Source organism: Pelobates fuscus, chromosome 13 (genome assembly GCF_036172605.1).
Source record: "Pelobates fuscus isolate aPelFus1 chromosome 13, aPelFus1.pri, whole genome shotgun sequence".
NCBI classification, from domain to species: Eukaryota; Metazoa; Chordata; class Amphibia; order Anura; family Pelobatidae; genus Pelobates; species Pelobates fuscus.
Window position 1 is genome coordinate 36,632,175 of NC_086329.1, and position 25,038 is coordinate 36,657,212.

Sequence of the window (25,038 nt, forward strand, 5' to 3'; positions counted from 1 at the left end):
GTACTGCTCTCATAGATCAATATAATACAGTAACCCATCCACAATACCTACCTCACATACTGCTCTCATAAAACAATATAATACAGAGTCTCATTCATAATACCTACTTGAAAGATACTGCACTCATAAAACAATATATCCATAATCCCTCACAGGTATTGTTTCCAAAGCACAATATAACACAGTGACCTATTAAAAAGACTTACCTCACAGGCTCACAGGTACTGCTCTGTCATAAAATGTGTTACCCGGACTCCATCTATAATACAGACAAAGTTACTTTCCCCGTCAAGTAAAGGAGAAAATATAAATGTTCTATTGTAAAGAAACTAAAACAACCACTTTATTTTATTTATTCTCAGCTGGTCAATTTTCTGGAGTCTCCTCCCCTGAAATGTACAGACAGACCTTACTCTCGGGCTGCCGCTGCGTAGAACTGGATTGCTGGAAAGGCAAACCACCGGATGAAGAGCCGATTATCACACATGGCTTCACCATGACGACTGAGATTCTCTTTAAGGTGAGAGGTGACCTCACATTACTCTCAGACAGATACATTAAACATGTTAGGGGGCACTATTCTGATCATCTCCACAACAGATGCACATATATCAAACAGGGTTATTCACTAAAACAGTGCTGGATTAAGAGTATATTGATAGGTTACTGACAATCATGATAGGCCTAATCAGAGAGTCTTAAACACAGAAAGCACTACAAAAGCCACACCTCCCCTGTGTCTTGGTTCTGATGGAGCTAGTGCTGGAGGGACTGTTGCAAGATGCATTTTAGAGGAACACTCCGATGGGATGAATGGATTTTATTTTTTGTTACATCTTAGTAGATATACCCCACATAAAGAACATGCAAGAATTTCATTATGTGTTTCTTCATTGTGGATACATCTAAAAACAGCTTGCAAAAGTTCCAGTTCTCTTGTCTTCAAGCCCACCTTTTCTAATCCAGCCCAAACGGTCTATGACTGACCAATCACAGACTCAATGAGACTTCTTTGCAAGGCAGGTGTTCTGGACATTTTTTGCCTTTTGAGTTTGAATTATCCAAACCAGGAAGTAACAGAAGTGGTTGTATAATTGACAGCCAAATGGCGTGTAACAAGATTATTTATAAAAGTGCCAATTTCTATTGAAATCCACACTTTTTGCAAAATGGAGGGGGAAAAGAGAAGACACTCTTCATACATAAAGCACATCAGCAAGCTAAGGTGCTTTAGGTGTTTGGAGTGTTCCTTTAAGCCTATACATACGCTGTATCAAACTTTCTATTCTGTCTCTCAAACCAGTCTATCCCCACAGATCTCTACTCCAGTCTCTCACTAATCACAAACTCTAAATCCTCTCTCTTCAGGACCCAATTGTTCACCACTCTCTTTCCCTTCTAACCATTAGTAAGTTTGTTAATTATTTTATAGCCAGTCAGCCCACTACAGTTATTATTTAATTTTTTATTCTTGCATCCCTCATATGTTCCAATTCTTCCTGCACTTAATTTAAGAGCAGGTACATATGAAGAGTATAAGGCTAATTTAGGCCTATTTCAAGGACTGCAGTCCCATTGGCTCCTATATTAATCCAGTCCTGCACTAAAATGTAAATGGTCAGGGTGCTAAGTGATTGCCGAATAACTGTGAAATATTTGTGGCCACAATAGCCGGGCTGAACAGCTATATTTTCACATTGGCTTTACATTTTGAAATTCACTTTTAAATCACTTATATTCCACCACACCATGGTAAATAGCCCTGTCAATATGACGACCAGAGACGAGATCCATTCCCTCCACCCTTCCACGCTCCAACAGTTAGTAGCCAGAAGGCAATCGAAAACATGTTATAATTTTTCAAAAGAGGGGAAAAAGGGTAAAAGGCAGCCCCCAGGCAGGAATTGTGAGAACAAAAAAGGCACCTGTTGTGTTGACTATATACAATAATACCAATTATTTTCCGTATAATGAACATAAATTAAACCATGTATTTACTCAAGAGCTAGACCAACTACATAACCTTTGGGGATGACCATAACAGAATATTATATAAATACAATCCTTGGTATCATTCTTTTTTTTTTTTTTTTTAACCTTTTCAATAAATCTTGGTTGGTTTGTTATTTTGTGAATCTGCTGAAAACACTCCCAGCTTTTGAGGCAGCCAGGGTTATTAAGAAAAAACACAAATTGCTCGGAATTCACCCGAATTCACCGGGATAACTGCAAAATTAAGGCCAAATAACCAAACTGAAACATATCTGTTGGTGTAAAATTAGCAATTCCTTGTTCAATTCACAAAAAGTCTAGTTTTAATTATTATTTTGTGATCAACAAGATTACCTGCTCACTAGAGAATGTACAAGACAGATCAGGAGCAATTACTTCCTGGAATAGGAGTGTGGCACAAGGAAATAATGTCTTCTTATTGGCTTATACCACATGCACATGAGAAATGCGTCATCCAATCACATTGTTTCCTTTTTACTGTAAGAACAATCAGGATGTGGAATTCTCTGCCTGAAGAGGTGGTTTTATCAGAGTCCATACAGATGTTTAAACAGCAATTGGATAAAATACTTGCAAAAACATAAGATATAGAGATATAATTTTTAATTAGTGAGTTAATAGCTTCTTGATCCAAGGAGATATCCGACTGCTATTCTGGGATCAAGAAGGAATTTCTTCCTAGTCAGTTGCAAAATTGGAAGCACTTTTAGACTTTTTTTTTTTTTTGCCTTCTTGTAGATCAACAGCAAAAATAAATGTGAGAAAGGCTGAGCTTGATGGGTGCATGTGTCTTTTCGGCTGTGTAACTATGTAATTAATGTTGGGGTTCTTGAGCTTTGGTCAAGCTGGTTTGTCTTTACTGTAATATAACGGATATTCATGGCACTGAATGTCATGCTTTTCCCGTTAGGATGTGATTGAAGCCATCGCCGAATCTGCTTTCAAAACATCTCCTTATCCAGTGATTCTCTCCTTTGAGAACCATGTTGACTCGTGAGTACTATTTACTATTTACAGGACGTAAAGTGTATTCATGACATGGAGGCAAGTATTAATACTTCCAAATATTTTCTTTGCTGCTGAAGGAATTAAAGACAGAGTGCAGCATTAATACGAGCCTCCGTTTTCAATAACATATTTAATGACGTTAAACCTGTCATAGTTGTGACGGTAAGGTTTTTTTTTTTTGTTGTTTTTTTGTTTTCCCTTCTCTCGCCCACTAATTAATTTTTCATCTGATATTTGAAAGGGATCTTAACCAGCACTGCTCAGAGTAGTGATTGTGTGGCCAAGATTCACTGGGTGATGTTCCCCCTTTTTATATGAAACTGTTTTGGAAATGTTTGACCAAAGCAACAGGAATCTCTGTGGTATAAGGAGACTGCTCCCTCTTTAGGCACACTGATAATACAGTACTTACACATCTGCTTTCAGTGTCAGTTGTGTCAAATCTGGATGGTAGATATAGACTGGAAGCATAGGGGCAGGTTGTAGTTGTTATATTGTTTAGAGTGTCCCTTTAAATGAACACTCCAACCACTTCTCCCACTTCTCGCTTGTGGTTCGCCACGTATCGCTTCTTGCCTCCACTATAGCGCAGTGAAAGCTAGAAATGTCTCTCTCTGAGGTAAGCGTGGCTTACCTCACTGGCTGAGAGCGATCATCTGATGCGGCTAGCCAATTAACTAGCCTTGCACTGCACAGTTTAGCTCAGGAGTGCTCACAGGAGTTTCTCCATTTCAGCCTCAGGGAGGTGGGGAGGGTGCCCCATGGACCCCAGGTAAGAAGTTTAACCGCTCTGAAACAGACTACAGTGCTCCGTAGTGGTTATGGTGCCTGGAGTGTTCCTTTAATTGATGTACTACAAACAAGGTCTTGCAATGATTATGGTTTTATGGCACAGGTAACTTCAAAGGAAAAAAAACAATTGATGCAATAATTGCCAGATCAATTGTTGTTTAGCCCTTTTCTTCATTTTCACCCAAATGTATGCTTGAATACCTCCTAAATGATGATCTTGATGTATCCATCTATTGTTAGTGCTGACGATGCCCTTGTTTGGTTTAGATTATAAAAGCCCTTTAATTGTAATATGGATATTAATATTGCTTGTACAGTATAGTCTAATTGATGCAACAAACAAATCTGTGTTGTAAAGGGAATATTGTGTTGATGGATATTAGAATACATATTTATTTATCCACCCCTCTAGGGCTAAGCAGCAGGCGAAGATGGCAGATTACTGTAGATCCATTTTTGGAGATATGTTGCTGACCGACATACTGGAAAAATATCCGGTGAGTGAATCAAAAAAACGTCACAATTTATGTGCCACATTTTTTTTTTTATAGAATGCTTTTATACCCTACAAATTTGTAACTATTTATTTTATTTTAAATGTATACTCAAAATATACTATGTGTTTTGCAGCAATAAGTAACAGCTTCTAATTTCAGGCTTAATTTCTTTTAAACCGTGTCTGAGGTATCCTAAACCTTACGAGTTTTGTGTTAATAGATGAGGAGCCATTTTGTTTTAAGAAAGCCTACACTGAGGCATCCCAAAAATGACCTGACACCATATGAAGAAAAGTGCACACTTTATTATGATTCAAAACTTTTAGTAGAGTGTTAGAAATGGCAAATACATCCATTCTTCCTGATTAAAACACTTTCCAAGCTGCATGAAATCAGGACAGGTCCTGTAAAAGTTCTGCAAGGGCTTACCATACAATCAAGGTTTAAGATAAAATATTACATTTCACAGCTCTTAAGCTTTAGCTGTCCGCACCAGGGTGTGAGAAACTTTAGGGCTTCCGAAAGCACTGGGCAAATGGCTAATAAGAATTCTGCCACTATGTGCGGTAGCCGGTATTTCAGGGGTTGTCAGTGGTGACAAGTGTGGGAATTGAGTTTACAAATTATTTCCATGGTGGGTTATAGGAGTTGGGAGACTGAAGACGGCTGAATAAATGATGTGTTCAAAGTTTGAGAGTAATAAAAGAAACAACTAACTTAAAGTATGTACAGGGCTTGGCTGGTGGTGTTTCGGTACCTTTTCAGGGTTGCTGGGCTGAACGTGGTTGTAGGCACCATCAGTGTATTCCAATTTGGTGGCAGCGGCGAACGCCTGATGGATCGGGAACAGCTCGCTTAGTGGCGGCATGACTTGCAGGCCTGAATTTCGCATTCGGTGCCCGAGGATCGCTAGACATGTTTCACAGAATGCCTCCAAAATGGCATGAGCGAAAAGTGGTGCCATAAGACTTCTCACCGAGATGCTTTTGGGTGTAGTGGTTCCAGTGTGAGGACTGGATGGCTATGGAAGAGTATTTTGTCTCTTTCGAAGTTTGTCCAGTTCAGGAAGTCTTTGAACTTGCAAGTACTTTATTTATGTGGTTATCTTGATAAAAAAGACAACATAAAAGATGGATCATGTTGACATTTTTCATATAAAATATAGACTATGGGGTTTTCTTTATCAGATGGAAATGTTTGAAAGCTGTGTCTTAATCATTTTTCAGCTGAAACCTGGATCCCCATTGCCTAGCCCTCAGGAATTATTTGGAAAAATCCTAATTAAAAACAAAAAGAATCAGTCTTTCATAAGTCCTGAGAAAAAAGCTCAAACTAGCGATGCAACTTCTGCAGATCCAACGAATTTAAGTGAAAAACCAGGTACAAAAATGTAAAACAAATCATTCTTGCTAATTTATTTTCAGTGTGTATATATGTGTGAGTCTGTCTTGTTTTAAGTGCATTTGCCAAGATCTCTCTGTGAGTTTCTATATTTCTCAAAGCCCTATAATGAGACAAATTTGATGTTTGTATGTAGATGAAGGGACGGAAGAGGATGCAGTGAAGGAGACAGAAAATGAAGAGACGGCAGAAAACTTAGAAGAAGAGATGAAGCAGATGCAATCGGATGAGGTGTTTTGTCTTGTTTTGTTTTTTTCCTCAGTTTTGAAGGCTAGACCTTAAAGGGACACTATAGGCACCAAGACAACTTTAGCTTAATGGTGTATAGTTTATGCCTCTAAAGTTTCACTGCTCAATTCACTGCAATTTAGGAGTAAAATCACATTTGTATCTGTTTATGCAGCCTTAGCCACACCTTCCCTGGCTGTGACTGACTGCATAACAAAACGGTTTAATTTTCAATCAGATGTAACTATGAAAATTTTTATCTCCTGCTCTATAAATTGAACTTTAATAGCACACAGTATGCTATTGCACACAGGCAATCTATTAACAGTATTAACAGAGCAGGAGATAAGAAAATCTAAATTAAACAGAATTTGCAATAAAGGAAGTGTAAACATTAGATTAATTTTTACAGGAAGTGTTTAGAAAGGCTGTGTACGTCACATGCAGGGAGGTGGGGCTAGGGCTGCATAAAAAAAGTGATTTAACTTCTAAATGGCAGAGAATTGACCAGTGAGACAGCAGGGGCATGATCTATACATCAAAACTACATCATTAAGCTAAATATGTTTTGGTGACCATAGTGTCCCTTTATCTTGGTGTCTTATCACCAAAATAATGCTTTAGTGTAATTGTGGCATATAAATGGGCTGCACAACATGTTAGTAGATTCTATTTCTGGATCAAAAGATACAAATGTTTTAAAAATGTGCAACATGAGCCATAGGGGAACTGCTACTTCACAGAGGCAACACTTGATTAATGCTTTGGATTATTTTTAAATATAGTTCCTTTTGCAATTACAAGTAAATAGAAGTAAGACAGATGTACAGAAAGTATTAACGTGACAGTCTAGGTATGTATATTCACTCTGTTTTCTTAACGAAGATACTGACCGGCTGAGAGCATCAGCTGACGCTTTCTGCCCATCAGGGGTGTCAGGTCCAATGCTTCTTGATTCAAGCCTTGGACAGTCAGCAGAAGTACATAGGCAGAACGAATGGGTCAGTTTGATACCTGAAGGGGTTTAACCCCAAAGTTAAGTGTGGACCTCCTCCCACCATAACAACTTAATTGTGATTAAGCGGCTATGGTGCTCAGAGTGTTCCTTCAAACAAATTCAGAGGTCATAATCAATGCATAAGAAAAAAACACAGAGAAAACTGTTAAATGGATCATAAAACTACAAAATATAATCATATTATAAAATTCCGAAAATCAAAAAAGATCGTTTGGGAGGGGTGATAATGGGAAAAACCATGCTACATCTAAAGGAGAGGGTGAAATGTGACATGGCTTGTATGCAACCAAGGTGTTAAAATAGTGACTGATTGTTAAACATAGGTACAGACCTCATTTAAAAAAAATACAAACCTAAAATACAGAGAAAATTACGTTATCCTTCCTGGAATTTTGCCATCTATAAACATCTTTAAACGGACAAGAGCAATTTTAATTTTACCTAATGTAGTTTCACCACAGTAACACAATATGCACAGTATTCAACCATAACCTCCCAGCCTCGAAACGTAGTCCAAACAACAGCTAGAGAGCAGATTATTAATCCTGAACCCACCTATGATTGTGTTTTCTAAATCCATTTTGTATACAATATAAAGTTGTTTAACGAGAAAATTTCATTCAGCTTGTGCTTGTACCTCCTGGGTATTGCTGCGATTACTCTAGTGCCGGGGTAGGCAACCTTCGGCACTCCAGATGGTGTGGACTACATCTCCCAGAATGCTCTCACAGCTATAATGCTGGCAAAGCATTAGGGGAGATATAGTCCACAACATCTAAAGTGCTGAGGGTTGCCTATCCCTGCACTACTGAATGATTATCATTAAATTGACCTCGGGAGGATGAAGCGCCGTGTCTGGAATCAAACTTGAAGTTTAAACAGTTACTAATGAACAATCTTTTAAATTTACATAATGGTGTGGAAAGTTTCCCTTGCACGAAGGATGGCCGAAAAAAGATCTCCTGCTGCTAGAACTACACCTTCCATGAAGCCTTTTTCTGCCATGGGTCTACATTTTGGCCACCCTGCCTTCGAAAGTTAAACATTAATCATTTACAGACAATCAATTGTTGACTTGCAACCTTGTATTGTTACTCACCCTCTTCTTTCCTCTCTCAGGGTACAGCTGGTTTGGAAGCCACTGCCTACGAGGAGATGTCGAGTTTGGTCAACTACATTCAACCAATCAAATTCGACTCATTTGAAGTCTCAACACGTAAGAGAGTTCTGTAACATAAGTTGGTTACTCTAGCTTTAAGTTTGCTATTTTAAAGGCTTATAGACATTATGCTTGTTTTGTGGATGGAAGTCCAGGATTCTGTTGTGACATGGAGTACTGGGCATGTAGTTATTTGTAGTATATTAGGTGAAACATGTTACTACTCTCGGAGTGCTTTTGACCGTTACCTTTTCTTTATTGGTTTGTGCTGCAGACCTGTTTCTTTGGTCCTACTCTCCAACATCTCACTGGACTTCTTCTTGCAGCATTTGAAATCCTCCCATTCTTTCCCTCTAACACAGACTTTCAGACTTTTCCTATTGAGAAGCCATGTGCATGGGGTAGCAGTGGAGGATGCAGGAGCCAAGGAGGAAGAAGGCTCCAGGGACAGGAGCAATGAGTTCTGTGTACGCACGCTCTCACAGGCTCACTATGATTTGGGGGGCATTGGTAGGAGAGCTCTAGCAGAGCGTGCCTACCCCTTCCATCCATTAGGTGGTGCTCCATTCGTGGAGCTATCGGAAGGCGGAAAAGAACCTCCCTGGTTGTTTGTCAGCTAGGAAGGGGGATGAAGTGCTTTATATCTGTGGAGTGGTCCTTAAAAGTTAGGTCCTTAGAGCAGTGATCGGTCACACTATAGATTACAGCAGTGAGAACTATTTGAGGCCATTGATAAAGTATTTTTTGCTCACATGTGCTACAGATCTTAACCCTTGTTTATTATTATACCTGGAACTGTATGGATATAACAGTCAGCTATATATCAATGGGTTTAAAGTAGGTAATCTGTTTTGACTTACATATTATTTTGTTTTCAAATGCTTGAATAGATCTCTGATTATTTTTTTTCTTCTTTTCCAGAAAAGAACCAAAGTTATGTTATCTCTTCATTTGTCGAAACCAAAGCTTATGACCTACTGACAAAGTTTCCTGTGCAATTTGTAGAGTATCCTTTCTGTGGAATGGATATAGAGATGAATAGCTCTGTCAACAAGCAATCACACATACATACAATATCTACTTAGCTACAATGTTATATCTGATATAGATACATATATTTATCAAATAAACCACTACAGTGGTTAGTATCTTTATTTTTAGTTTTTTTGTAATTTTATATTATATCCCTAATCTAACAAGAGCCCCATGTTGGCGTAAGCACGATAACCATAATGTTTGGACTTCCTATTGAGTTTATATAGATATAACAAGAGACAGATGAGTCGTATCTATCCAAAAGGCACAAGGATGGACTCCTCCAACTACATGCCTCAGATGTTCTGGAACGCAGGTTGTCAGATGGTGGCATTGAACTTCCAAACTATGGGTAAGTAGACATTAACACATTAACGTGCTCTCTGCCAGAACAGTTTGCCACCATTGTCCTTTGTCTGTTACCTTACCTATTTGAGAAACAATACATTGCACATTTGTGGGTATTCCACTTCATGGACACTTTAACATTCCTGAAGGCTTTTTCACCCAAGTCTGGATGTTTTGCCTTTGTTATTTTAATTTATTTAAAACTGGTCCAATGTTGATCCTAGCATGGTTTATAATGATCTCCCTGTACGATCTTCTACCATTCATTTAATCGACACATGTAAAATACACGTGAGTTGCACCTTTTTTACATTTCCTTGTTGTCAGATGTGGCCATGCAGCACAACATGGCGATCTTCGAGTTCAACGGCAGCAGTGGGTACATTTTAAAACATGAATTCATGCGACGGGCAGACAAACAGTTTGATCCATTTACAGTTGACCGGATTGATGTGGTTGTAGCCAACACCCTTTCTATAACTGTAAGTATGAGGACAGGAGATTCTATCTATTGTTTTCTGAAACAAACCCCCGATATAGAAATAATTGTTCTGTTTTGAGTTTCAGATTCTACGACCTCTATGTGTGTTAAAACAATAGAAGCTAGAGACCGCAAAGTAATTACACTTCCACTTTAAAAAAAAATGTGGTCTGTCTCATAATCTCCAATTTTTTCTGATTGCACCAGTGAAATCAACCTGCATATAGTATTCTTTTGTACTTGTGTATACTAGAAAAATGCAGTTGTGGTATTCTCTGTTCCCTGAGGCATTGTTTGTGTTGTCATGTATAGAATATACTGTAATCTGAATGCACATTTACCTAGGTACCTGGTTCAAGAATGTACAATCACATGAATTGCAAGCCTATTATTAGATTGTCACTTGACGCGAGGTGCAACAAAACAGTCAGGGGGGACTGCGTAGGATGAAAGTGTCAGGTGCCTTAAGTTTTATCCCAGCTGCTGATATATGCAGAAAGTGTCGAAAAACACATTGACTGATTAAACCTCTTCCTGTTCATTCCCCTAAATAATCCCTAACACGTAATAGAAATCACATTCCTCTCACCCATTTGGCCTTCTTGGGGAGTTTTCCCAAAGCAGGATGCTGGATCCTTGGAGGTGTATTCGAATCAAAATGAAGAGAAAATGTGTCACTCCATTCTTGCACTCCTCTAGCAAATGCAAGACTCGCTCACTAGAGAAATATGTTAGCAGAACAGAGAGCAGGAGAACCTTCTGCAGAGATATACAGGGACATCACAAATCCTCTCAATACTCTGATATAAAGGCAGGAGAGCTAGCCTTGTTTGAATAAAGATTCTGATGCTTTATTCGCACAGTCAATGGGATACAACATTTCAGTCTAATAGACCATATGGATAAGCAAACAGAACCCACCAATACAGAATATCACGTGTGTAGGATTGGACCACAATGACACTAAAGTGATGAAGTACATTCCTTAAATATAGAGGTCACCTTTATAGATCAAATACACCATATATGCAGTGGGAGGAGGGGAAAAAAAAGGTTTAGACAAATATAATCCATGTGATCAACCGAAACAGGTAGAGGATAGAGGTCATGCAGTCATTAGGAGATCCTGTTAATGATAATATGGGGACTCTCTGCTAATATGGTCTCCTAGAGGAGAATGTTAGTTTTATTTTGTTCACATTTAATCTCAGGGAAGGACATGGTGTTGAAAGGTAAGCATTTATGGTCCAATAGCAGGTTAAAGGTTCACAACGTTCATTGGAAGGTTGTGAACATATGCACAAAAAAGAATGGTGCTTGGAAAATCTCCATGTTTATTTTCAGAATTATCCTGATGTGTTATAGTTCTAAAGCATACAACAACTCTGAAAGAAATTGATTAAAAAGCGGAAATTAGATGTTCATCACACAGAGGGAAGTTCCAGCTCTTGAAACCATTTGTGTAAATTACATTTCAGATTGCATGTTACTATATGTTTGCTAACCGATTTGCCATTTACTATCTTTATCAATAGGTATTATCAGGGCAATTCCTATCGGATAAAACTGTAAAAACATACGTAGAGGTGGAATTGTTTGGGCTACCGGGAGATCCAAAGCGTAAATACAAAACAAAACTAACGCCAACAGCAAACTCCATCAATCCAGTGTTCAAAGAAGAACCATTTGTGTTTGAAAAGGTATAGCTGTACTGCATGGTCTGCCTTGCATACTTTTGCTCATTTAAGAAAAAAATATCTTTTAAATAATGCTTTAGAATGAGGTGTCTGCCCACCCCCAACCAAAATTACATAAAGACCCCAGTAAAACCCTGAGCCAATCATTTGTGGGGTATCGTGAACTAATTTCGAATACTCAGCACTAATTATCACTATATACAACATATTCTTTCTCTTTTACATCAATATATAGGTCATTGACAGTATATACATTTGGTATTTCTTTATTATTTTCTTTGTTTTTGTATGGTTTATTATTTTTAAAATACATCAGTAAAGGTTGTTTTTGTAAATTAGCTTTTAAGGAAAAATATGTGTTTCCTTTTGTGACAAACTGTTGCGGTCACCGGCCCGCCGAGCCTCACGGCTGTGCCCGACCGGCACGACCGCGCCGACAACACGAGCTTACCTGCTCGTCGGCGAGCCGGGAACCGCTCACTCAGTTCTTCCGGGCATCACGCCCAAATCCAACATGGCGCCGACCGCGTGGTCGCGTCTATGGATAGCCCCGCCCCCGAGAGTTATACCAACGTGTGCGTGACGTCACAACGTCAACGCACACGCACGTTTTGGGGTCAGAGGTCGCCCTCTGACCAATCACAGCATAGAGAGGGGTATTTAAACCCCTAATTCACCCCAGTACTTTGCTCTGTCGTGGTTTCCGTTTCCTGGTTTCCTGAGAGTGCTATTTTCGTGTTTCTGATTTCCTGGTATCCTGATCTTGGCTTTTCCCTGGTTATTCTGATTTTCTGGTTTCCCTGACTTGGCTTGTTTAAACGGTATTGAGTATTTCCTGGCTTCCTTGACCTCGGCTTTCCCTTTGACCATTCTCTGTCTCTAGCGTATTAGTCCGGCCATTCTAAGGTCCGGTTTACGCTCTGTCCTTTCATTTTCCCTTTCCTTTTTTATGTATATGGTTACATAGTTTCTGCGTGCTGGACCACACTAGTAGTCGTGACACAAACACCCTGTGGTCTGGTCATTTGCCACAAGCTCCTGGAGGAGCCTGCTAGTCAGCCTCCTGCCTCAGGATTATGGGCCATACAAAATGCCCTGCAAACTACTCTGTTCGTGTGATTTGGGATTATGTTGTTCAGGAACCGAACAACCACACACGAACCAGAGACCACCCGGGAGCTTGTTAAGCTCAACTGATACCTTGTTACTAGTTCCACCACAGTGTTCTAATTGTTCGTCAGGGTGGCCGCATTTCGCATGAACGATGACGAGGTGGCGGGCATCTTGTTCCCGCGAACGCAGGCAGCTGTGTTTAGGCATCAATCTCCTGGAACTAAAATCCACACGGAAACTCCCAAACACTGCTGGACTAACATCATGTCCTGCGTTTGGTTCTATACAACTTAGAAGGGCTCTGTTCGGTGGAAACTTTCCCAGGAACAAGGTGAACAAGCTCCAGGGTAGAACTATGGATTCTGTTAGGTAGTTATTTTACTTTTAAACTACCGAACTTGACCGACCAGTCGGTCAACATTATGACTCCCATGGAAATCCCGAACCTGTGAACCGATCTGGGTGATTTTTGTATATATTGGTCACCTAGATCTGGGCTATCAGGGGATGTGACTGCTGTGGGGTTTTTAATGTGTTTTGGGGGTATTTCTGGGGTTTTGTTATATTGCCTGTTTCTGTGCTGAGAGATAATTCAATTATATATGTGTGTGCTCGGGTAATTATTGTTGCTTGTAACTAGTCTCCTCTCAGGTCCACAGAAAGGGATTATCCTGTTTTGTGTGGGAGTGTTATGGGTTTGTTTACTGTGTCCCTGTATGGTATAAAAGCAGGCCATTGAGCCTGGATTAAAACACATTCGTTTTCCCCTTCATCAAGTCTAGGCTAATGTTTGGGGACTTGGGAGCTATAATCACTACATCACTTACAGCGGATATACTCAGCCGGAGTATAGGGGATCCATAACACCTTTCTCTGGATCTCTTTATGATTAATTAGGCGGTTATTCTATTCTGTAATTCACCAAAGTGTGACTTGTCAGTAATTAAAGGTAAATTCAAAGTAAATTTAGAATTGTTGTTACAATAGTCAGAGTAGAAACGTAGCTAACTTGGAGAATTTATTTCCCATATTTCTACTAATCTTTAACTAAATGTTGGTTAAATAAGTAGCATTTAAGGATTACTCCAAGCATCAAACCCAGTAGAACCTGCTGTAGTAGCTGTGCTATTCCCTGCTAAGGGGGCAACTGTAATAATAACAAAGTGTTTAACCAGGAAAGGCACTTTCAGATATTCCCTGGTTTCCAAATACATCCTGGGGTAAATCATATAGCAGTGGTTTGCCACTGAGGTGGAGCTAGATGCTAATCCTGACATTCATTCATTGTCAGAGTGTCGGCTCCGGCCAACAAAGGAATGTCTGTGCACAGAATTGACATTAGCCAACTCAGAACTCTCATTCCAGGCTCCAGGTGGAGTTAAAAAATATTTCAGTATGTAGCTGTTCATATTATAACACTGCTTATACAGAGCTTGCACCATCACCACTTCCAAATACTAGTGTCCATGGTGCTTGAAGTAACCCTTTAAGTAAATGGCTATGGATTCATAGAGCAATGGCATTAAGTTAGTTTTCCTTAACCCCTTAAGGACACATGACATGTCTGACACGTCATTATTCCCTTTTATTCCAGAAGTTTGGTCCTTAAGGGGTTAAACTGTCAAGTTCTTTGTATTGTTAATGTTGGGGAATTTAATGTAAGGTTATTGATACTATTGTTTTCTTTTTTTTATAGATTCTAATGCCAGAGATTGCTTCTCTGCGAATTGTGGCATATGAAGAAGGAGGGAAGTTTATTGGCCACCGGATTATTCCTATTGATGTAATTCGATCAGGTAAAGCTGCGCCTTTTAGACTATTCTCTGGGATTTCTCTGTTCTTCTACATGATATGCGTGATCAGAAATATATCCCACAGATAACAAAAACCTCACATCTTTAGTGGCCAGTGGCTCACAGCCGCTCACTTATTGTGGAGATACCAAATACATCCCTCTAAAAAACATCTCATGGTACTGTTCATCTAGTCCTACAAATGTCATTCACATATCGTTATAATATTTAGAAAGAGTAATCACTGAGCAGACAGATAGTATATAGATCAACACTCACGTATTACACAGCAGGGTAACATTATCCTCACAATGTATTGGAGCAACACCTCAACTCTTGATTGAGAGAAATGTTGTTGGAAATGAGTTCCATTTGCATTTTACTTTAGTTTCATGCTCAGGATACGGACTCTGGTTAATAGGGTTTGTGTTAAAATTATTCCGTGCAAGGAATACATTTGAGAATGGAGAATCTCCATGTGACTTGTTAACCAGCACCAACATATCTAAGGTGGGGAAAAAAAACTCAAATTTAATGAAGTCCAATGTCAAGTTGCCATAACTCACTGCTTAATGAAAAGCCCAGTAATTGTGCCTCACACAGGGTATATTTAATTATAAGTATGCTCGTTTTCAAGTTAACCGTCTACAGTGCTATTTTGTCTTTTATATTAAAATACAGCCTTTTTTTCTCACTTATTTCTAGGTTTTCATCATATTTGCCTTCGTAGTGAGAGTAATATGGCGCTCACAATGCCCTCTCTTTTTGTGTATGTTGAGGTCAAAGACTATGTACCGGATACGTGGGCAGGTATTATCAACATTAAAATGTATATTGTATAGGGGACAACTCAATAGGAATTGGGTATACTTCCCTAAAGAGTGGAGGGAGTAAAGGAATAATAAAAACGATATAGTGCTACTGGATCAGGATTCACCAGTCCTGGGTAAAAGGGTAAATATAAAAACTACTAGAAATAGGGCTGCCCAATCGGTAGATCCCCACATGTTGCAGAACTACCATGATGCTTTGCACACCTTTAGAATGACAAAGCATTGAGGGAGTTGAAGTTCTACAACAGCTGGAGATCAATTGCAAAAAACTTCATTAAAAGTCGAAAATACAGCAAATCAAGTCTGAGTGTTGCTGTGGAACCACAGCAGCATAGCAACCAAAAGGAAAGTGGTTACTGGGACTTAACCTTAATGTTCGCGAAATCACTTTCTAAACGTGTCAAAACCCATATATCAATATCGAGGATATTTCTACACAATTTGAAATTTCTTGATGTCATTTGTTACATTTCTTGTAAATGTATAGATATAAACGTAATATTTTACTGCATGGGGTTTGACCTTTCTGGGTTACATCTAGGAATCTGGGCCTGGTTTACATTACCTGGGGTCCGGGTGGCTGCATGCTTAGCCCCTCTATCCAGTTCATGTTGCCATGATATATGCAGGAGGACGATAATAACCAGCAAATGTATAGCTTAAACGATGTACAGGATTATTCACTAAAGTGAGAATTGTTGGGAATTCAAAATTAATTTCAAATTGAAGGCTAGACTGAGAACAAAATCAGCTTTTATTTTGGCCTTAAATTTGGAATTCACTTTATTTTCCCAAAAATTCTCACCTTCATTAATAGCCCTGATAATGTATAGATTACAGATATACCTACCTAAATGTGAACCTGTCATCCACAAGATTTGAGGAAGACAGGTTCATTGTACGGCCATTCTTTTTTTCTTTACGGTAATCCTTCCTCAGATTAACCTCTTTCACACTGCGAAGCTGAATGACATCTTTTAATATGACAACTAGTTCAGAGGAATATTAAAGGATCACTATAGGCACCCAGACCACTTCAGCTCAATGAAGTGGTCTGGGTGCCAGGTACCTCTAGGGTTAACCCTGCAGCTGTAAACAAAGCAGTTTCATAGAAACTGCTATGTTTACACTGAGGGTTAATCCAGCCTCTAGTGGCTGTCTCATTGACAGCCGCTAGAGGCACTTCCCCATTCTCACAGTGAAACTCACAGTGAGAAGACGCTGACGTCCATAGGAAAGCACTGAGTAATGCTTTTATATGCGCTATTTGAATGTGCGCGCAGCTCTTGCCGCACATGCGCATTCAGCGCTGACGTCAGCAGGAGAAGGAGAGTTCCCCAGCGCTGAGGGAGCCCGGCGCTGGAGAAAAGTAAGTGGCTGAAGGGGTTTTAACCCCTTCAACCCAGCGGGTGGAGGGGGACCTAATGCTGCCAGAAAAACAAGTTTGTTTTTCTGGCACTATAGTGGTCCTTTAACTTACCATTTTTTGGTAAAAGAGATATGTAGAACTGATATTACATGGTGCAGTTACTGATTGATGGATGGTGGCTTCCTGTTTGACCTAATTATTGATGCAAGCACAAATGTATGAAAAATATGCAAAATATCCTGGCCGTTTGATATTCTAAATGCAAAATGTATGGATCTGCCGAGTTTCACGTTCCGTTTCTCCCTGGGTTTACTAGGTGAACTATTGCTTTTGGAAGGAACTAGTACTAACTAACTATACTTATATATATATTTGTTTTTTTAGAACTTACTCATGCCCTCTCAAATCCCACCAAATTCTTCAACCCCAATGAAAAGAAGTCAATAAAACTGAAAGACGGGGCATCCTTATCTGAAGAGGTTAGTAAATGGTAGAAACTAATGGTAGTACTTAAAGGGACACTATAGTCACCTGAACAACTTTAGCTTAATGAAGCAGTTTTGGTGTATAGAACATGCCCCTGCAGCCTCACTGCTCAATCCTCTGCCATTTAGGAGTTAAATCCCTTTGTTTATGAACCCTAGTCACACCTCCCTGCATGTAACTTGCACAGCCTTCCATAAACACTTCCTGTAAAGAGAGCCCTATTTAGGCTTTCTTTATTGCAAGTTCTGTTTAATTGGGATTTTCTTATCCCCTGTTATGTTAATAGCTTGCTAGACCCTGCAAGAGACTCCTATATGTGATTAAAGTTCAATTTAGAGATTTAGATACAATTATTTAAGGTAAATTACATCTGTTTGATAGTGAAACCAGTTCTTTTTTTCATGCAGGCTCTGTCAATCATAGCCAGGGGAGGTGTGTCTAGGGCTGCATAAACAGAAACAAAGTGATTTAACTCCTAAATGACCGTGAATTGAGCAGTGAAATTGCAGGGGAATGATCTATACACTAAAACTGCTTTATTTAGCTAAAGTAATTTAGGTGACTATAGTGTTCCTTTAAAGTGTTCTGGCCCAATGGTTAGGAGCAAAATCACCTAAAAGAACTAACTGTATTTCCTAATTCAATGACAATTTCTGTGAGTAGAAAATTGGCTTCATTGTAAATCCTATGTCTAAAGATACCAAACAGAAGTTCCTACTAGCTGTCCAAGGCCACCTGCCATGAAGTGAGGATTTTAACCCCTTAAGGACCAAACTTCTGGAATAAAAGGGAATCATGACATGTCACACGTCATGTGTCCTTAAGGGGTTAAAGAGGGGAAAAAAGTGAGCATTGGGGTAGAAGGAATCAAATACCAGACAGACAGCAAAAGGGCCCTTTACTCCTTCCCTCCACCTCCTGGAAGTAATAAAATGGGGCTAAAACCAGCTTTAAAAAAAATCAAAGCATTGTGGGAGTAGTTGTTCCAATGGATCTACATTTTCATACCTCTGCAACTGGTTATACTGAGCCCAATTGACAAAGTCTGGGCTGGGGAAGAATGGGATAGCTTGCAGTAGCTGTACATATAAGCCAAGATTTCATATACCCCAAATAAAAAAAGCTAAATTAATTACTTGCATATTTTTGGGGGGGTTGCATCTACTAAACAGTTTTTTTATGGATTGTTCCTTTAAACAGATGAAAATAATTTATTTTAGATACTCTGGAATGTTTAGAAATGTAGATTTAACAACGCATTTCTTTATCCCTATTAGAAGTCCATCTCAAACCAAGCAAATGGCAACACTGGCTCTAACAAAGGATCAAACAAATTGGTGCAGAATGGACCTTCAGGTAATGTACTGGTATCAAGTTATTAGCTGATTAACATTGTAATTTATATTGTATAAAGACAAGAGGCCAGTAGAGAAGTCCTACGAACACCACAACAAATTAATCTCAATGAAGTCGTGATGGTGCCTGGAGATCCCCAGGTGCAGTGGTACATTTAAATGTTGAACCTCTCCCTCTCTTCCAGACGAAAAAGGAAGCATTAGTGTGAGCATTAAGGAGGCAGCAGTGATTAACGCTATCAGCCTATCACTGGACCGCCATAGAGAGTATGAGAAAGGTTTAAACTTCTAACAGACAGGGATTCCGTGCACCATAACAACTTAATTACGGTAAAGTTATTATGGTGTCCAGCAGGCCCGGACTAGCCATCGGGCAAATGCCCGGTGAGCCAAGGGCCAAGGCCTGCAGGGGAGGTTACAGGACCTCCCTGGCTGGTCCATGCAGGGCCGGCACTATCCGGGCGCCGGCCCAACTGTATTCCATGATGGACTGGTGGGGAGATCAAAGATCTCCCTCACTGGCCCACATGCACTACATTGTGGCCGCCGGCATGGGAGGGAGACAGGAGAGGACCAGGAGGAGCTCTATCTTGCAGCTCCACCGGTTTCCTCTCACGAGATCTGGAGCATTGCCATGGCAACGCTCCAGGTCTTGCACGCGTGAACTCTAGCCACCAGCAGGGATGGCAACAGGGTCCCCCCTCCCAGGCATAAGGCAAGAAAGGAGGGGGGATATAATGCTTGTTGGCATGAACCTTCCTCCACACTGCACACCATACACACACACACAGCAGCCCACAAACACACACACAATACTTCCAAACATATATGTGTATATATATATATATATATATATATATATATTGTAGCAAAGAACAGCCGCTCACCGGTCTTGTAAAAGTCCAAAATGTATTTAAATAAAGTTAAAAGAGAGACCAACGTTTCAGTCCCAGCTCGGGACTTTCCTCAGGGTAACAAATCAATAGTAAATGCAAACGCGAAATACTGACAATATATAGGTAGAATGTAATTAGCAAAACTCACCCAGGTGCAGTAGATGTGTATCAGCCGTGTACCGGAGAGCATACCCGGAAGTACTCCGGTACACGGCTGATACACATCTTCTGCACCTGGGTGAGTTTTGCTAATTACATTCTACCTATATATTGTCAGTATTTTGCGTTTGCATTTACTATTGGTTTGTTACCCTGAGGAAAGTCCCGAGCTGGGACTGAAACGTTGGTCTCTCTTTTAACTTTATTTAAATACATTTTGGACTTTTACAAGACCGGTGAGCGGCTGTTCTTTGCTACAATATTTGATTGGAGTTCATGTCATGGCACCCGGCGAAGTGGATATCTACTAAAGCGTGAGTGCGGGGGATTTTCAAGTATATTATATATATATATATATATATATATATATACCGTATATACATTTTTTGTGCTAAAAAACCCCAACTCGGCTTATACTCGAGTCAGAGTCTGTATTATGGCAATTTGCATTGCCATAATACAGACCGGGGGAGAGGGGGCTGCAGAGAGCGTTACTTACCTGTCCTGCAGCTCCTGTCAGCTCTCTCCTCCTCCGCGCCGTCAGTTCAGCACCTCGGTCAGCTCCCAGTGTAAATCTCGCGAGAGCCGCGGCTCTCGCGAGACTTACACTGGGAGCTGACAGAGGGAGCTGCACGGACGGCGCGGAGGAGGAGAGAGCTGACAGGAGCTGCAGGACAGGTAAGTAACGCTCTCTGCAGCCCCCTCTCCCCCCCCCCCACTGAACTGCCAATGCTGGACCACCAGGGAAGGAGCCCCCCTCCCTGCCATGTATCAAGCAGGGAGGGGGACGAAAAAAAAATAATTAGGGATAATAAAAAAATTATAATAATTAAATAATAAATAATACAATAATAATAATTAAATTAAATAAATAAAAAATTGCCCACCCCCCACCAAGGCTCTGCAACACACACACACACACACACACAAACACACTGCATTCATACACACACACACACTGCACTCATACACACACACACAGCACTCATACACACACACTGCACTCATACACACGCTGCACTCATACACACACGCTGCACTCATACACACACGCTGCACTCATACACACACGCTGCACTCATACACTCACGCTGCACTCATACACTCACGCTGCACTCATACACTCACGCTGCACTCATACACTCACGCTGCACTCATACACTCACGCTGCACTCATACACTCACGCTGCACTCATACACTCACGCTGCACTCATACACACACGCTGCACCCATACACACGCTGCACCCATACACACGCTGCACCCATACACACGCTGCACCCATACACACGCTGCACTCATACACACGCTGCACTCATACACACGCTGCACTCATACACTCACGCTGCACTCATACACTCACGCTGCACTCATACACTCACGCTGCACTCATACACTCACGCTGCATTCATACACTCACGTTGCATTCATACACTCACGCTGCATTCATACACTCACGCTGCATTCATACACTCACGCTGCATTCATACACTCACACTGCATTCATACACACACACTGCATTCATTATACACACACTGTAAATAAATATTCAATTAATATATTTTTTTTAGGATCTAATTTTATTTAGAAATTTACCAGTAGCTGCTGCATTTCTCACCCTAGTCTTATACTCGAGTCAATAAGTTTTCCCAGTTTTTTGGGGTAAAATTAGGGGCCTCGGCTTATATTCGGGTCGGCTTATACTCGAGTATATACGGTATATATATATATATATATATATTACAGAACACCTAGCACTTTTTCAGTGGGCAGCTGTGATTAAAAAAATGCTTGGGGTGAATTTTTTTCCCAGTCCGGCCCTGGTGTCCAGAGTGGTTCTTTATGTGTTTTTGGTGCTATAGATAAGATTCATACAAACCCCACGAAACCTAATTTAAACTAATTTCTAAATTTGCTCCAGAAATGCTCGCTGGAATCTGGCTAGTGTTCAATATGTTTCTTTAGCAGCTGCTGAATACTCTCTAGGACTGTTCTGTGACTCTAGTTTGATGTCACTGAGTACAATGCACTATACAAGCTCTACACCTAGCTGTGGTTAGTACAATTTCTAAACTGACTAGTAAACAAAGTGCAAGGGGCAGACATCTCAACGCTCATTTTTCCAACGTATATTTTAGGCTCTGTCAGAAAAGGGACACAGGAGCCTGCACGAGAAGCTGAAGGTAACATTTTTCTATTTTTAGATATTTAAATATTTATTTATTTTTAAATTTTGTTATGGAGACTAATCGCTTTAGCTATAATTGTATATGAGGGCATGGATTATAAGCAAAGAGCCATTGTAACAGGTTTATATTATATGATGTCCCATTTTTGTTTTGTTTGCTTCCCTGGCTGTAGCAGTGTTTTATTTATTTACTGTAACCGACTATAGTGAATACCCTGTGAAACAGTATGTACAGGATTACATTATGGCTGATTTATGATTAAGCAGTATGTCCATTTTCTGGGGACATAACATGAAATGGAGGAAGAGGTCCAGTCTGAGAATGTTTACATAGATGGCCGAGAATAAGAACACACCGTGCCCATTTTTATTCATTGTGTCACTTTATAACAATGTTTACCTAACTATACAGGAATACACGTGGCTGGTTTTCTGGAAAAATAAGGGGTAAAGTTTTATATCCAGATTTCTATGACAGTAAATTGCTTTTTTTTTTAGAACCACAAACTGCAGACCAGGATGAGCTGCAAAAGCAGAAAAGCTTCTTAAAAATCCAGAAAAAGCAGGAGAAGGAACTGAAAGACCTGGAGCGGAAGGGAATGAAGAGGAGGGAGGAAATAGTGCAGAAATATGCAAGCGCCTTCAGCACAATGCACTCGCAGAACAATAAAAAGAAATGCTGCACAAGCAGAGAAAACAAAAAGAAGAGGTAAAGATTTGCCCGTCCTAATCCTCTGTTATAGTTGGAACTGACTTTGATGTGACTAATGTTAAGACATTAAAGGGACACTGTAGGCACCCAGACCAATTCAGCTCATTGAGGTGGTCTGGGTGCTGTGTCCCGTTTGCACTTAGTGCTGCAATGTAAAACATGGTAGTTCCAGAGAAACTGCAATATTTACATTACAGCTCTAAGTCTGCCCACAGTGGCTATCTACCAGACAGCCACTACAGGGCTTCCTGAATGAAAACGGATCTTTGGTCCGTTATCTGAGGCTGGACGTCCTCATGCTGTGCATGTAGGGGACTATGATATATATATATATAGATATATTATATTATATTTTGGGTACTCCATAACTAATGCGAATTTAAATATCAAATCCACTATGTCAAATATCCCACAATATAGGATCTACAGATTAGCAAAGCCTGCACTGGATTCTTTACCAATGGGAGTTATCCCTATTAGAACCAGATGTATATGTTAGGCCGTCTTCAGCAATCGCCATCCTTGCATTTGGTTATTTGCACCTAAATGAATACCACATTGGGATTTTTATTTTTTGGTTCGAGAGTAGAAATTGAAATAACTATAGCTCTAAAATCTGTGCAAACCCGATCTTGTGGGCAATTGGAACATAAATAATAAAACTTCCCATAGCACCAACTAGTTTTTTCTGTGGGTCATCTTTCTGGACTGTACTAAACAATAACAAAATAACAACTATTGGACACGGATCTGCTAGCCTATCAGTGACTATCTCACACTAATATATCCTTAGGAAATCTCAAGGTTCACCGTACAATTAATCCCTTCTTTAAATAAAGATATAACATTGCTGGTAATTATGAAATGCCTGAGTCAGTGGACACAAAAAAGGGTAGGAGCCTAAGTATCCCAATTCTTTAATGTTTGAGTAACTTGTGTCAGATTCTCGGAATCTAATAAGGATGGAAAAATTGGATCTTACAAATGAAGGTGTATTGGTCTAAGAGATGTTTCAGTTGCAGAAGTATACCAGAGGACGACTATGGCGCAGTATGGGGTGCGGGTGAGATACCTGGTAAGGGAGATCCAAAGGTTTTGGAGCTTAAGGAAAAGATGGAGCAAGAATTGACACGGGCTGGAGAGGAACATTACGAGAGCATCTGGAAAAAGAAAGAGCAACATTCAATTGAGGTATGGGCAGGAGATTATATAATCAGGCAGAACAAACACAGGGAACCATGCAACAAGTTATTATAACACAATAGTTTCTTGCTTTTCCTACTTTAGCAGTGAAATAGCCATATTTTATGGCCTGAGTGTCTGTTTGTGTATTCATCAGTTCCCTTAATGTTGGTAGGGCAGTTAGGGTGAGTATCCTATCCTAACAAAAGCAGACAAAAAAAGGGGGAGGACAGGGAAGACTTGGACGGGCACTCTGACAGTAGGGGGTAACCCTCAAAAAACTACCAAGGTAGTTATAGAAAAAACATACATAGGATGAGTGCCCTGCAATATAAAATATAACTTTTAATAGTAAATAGTAAAAAATAAGGTGAAAAACCACCAATAAGTGAAGGACAAATAAAATCTGTACAATTCCGATAGAATACAGTATCCCACACACCAGATAGGTGCTAAGTATATGGGTCTATACGGATAATATGCCAGATGTTCCAACATGTGAGGGATAGGAACCCAATATTGTAGACCCCCACCCTATTGGAAATAAAACACTGCTGCAAATAACAAAAAGGAGAAAAAGGGAGGACAAACACTAATAGCAGATATAATATTAGCAAAAATTGGCAAATAATGCCATGGGAACAAAAACCTAAATCAAAGGATCCCTAAAGCCATAAATAAGGTGACAGATTGGTAATTAGCAATCATGGGTTAATACCCTAATACATAATAGCCCTAGAGAGAGGTCCTGTTCAGAAGTTTTCAGTGTCCTCTCTTAGATACCTATGTGCAAAAGAGCAGTAATTTTGCACGTAATAAGTGAATAAGAACAGCTGAGACCTCTAGTGTATGAGGTATCAGACAGGTCACATGAACATACCGTGTTCAGGATAAGGGTTGTAAGCGGTATGCCTAGATAATAAGAGCAGCCCTAATAGCAAATCAAAAATATAATAAACACCCCTCAATTATAAGGGAACCCTAAATGCCTGACACATATATGAACAGGTAGCACACTCAATAATGTGCCCTAAGTGACACACTCCTGATAAGTTACAGAGAGACTTCAGCATATACCCGGGAGACACTGGGTGCAGCCAAATCAACACAAACGTTAGTAATAACGAGGTAAATGGGCTGCTGCAGTATCCCAGTAAACCTTAAGCAGCTCTCCGGGTTTCGCCTGATGGGAGTTGAAGTCCACTCTGGATCCATTGTATCCCTGTTGCCATGATGTGCTAAGAGAGTAGGAGATACAGCTGGATCAACGGCCC

The 25,038-nt window shown here is 40.0% G+C and overlaps 1 protein-coding gene across 1 annotated transcript in view; it reads left to right on the forward strand.

Moving 5' to 3' along the window:
* PLCB2 (phospholipase C beta 2) overlaps positions 1-25,038 on the forward strand; it is a 79,961-nt gene that overhangs the window by 40,092 nt on the left and 14,831 nt on the right. Inside the window, exons 11-27 of the mRNA XM_063440205.1 lie at positions 363-520; positions 2,924-3,006; positions 4,226-4,310; positions 5,537-5,690; positions 5,848-5,942; positions 8,077-8,173; positions 9,038-9,122; positions 9,379-9,503; positions 9,827-9,981; positions 11,516-11,680; positions 14,487-14,586; positions 15,289-15,393; positions 17,170-17,264; positions 18,549-18,627; positions 21,821-21,865; positions 22,369-22,579; positions 23,605-23,773. Of these exons, the coding sequence (XP_063296275.1) occupies positions 363-520; positions 2,924-3,006; positions 4,226-4,310; positions 5,537-5,690; positions 5,848-5,942; positions 8,077-8,173; positions 9,038-9,122; positions 9,379-9,503; positions 9,827-9,981; positions 11,516-11,680; positions 14,487-14,586; positions 15,289-15,393; positions 17,170-17,264; positions 18,549-18,627; positions 21,821-21,865; positions 22,369-22,579; positions 23,605-23,773 (2,006 nt within the window). The remainder of the gene's footprint in view (positions 1-362; positions 521-2,923; positions 3,007-4,225; positions 4,311-5,536; positions 5,691-5,847; positions 5,943-8,076; positions 8,174-9,037; positions 9,123-9,378; positions 9,504-9,826; positions 9,982-11,515; positions 11,681-14,486; positions 14,587-15,288; positions 15,394-17,169; positions 17,265-18,548; positions 18,628-21,820; positions 21,866-22,368; positions 22,580-23,604; positions 23,774-25,038) is intronic.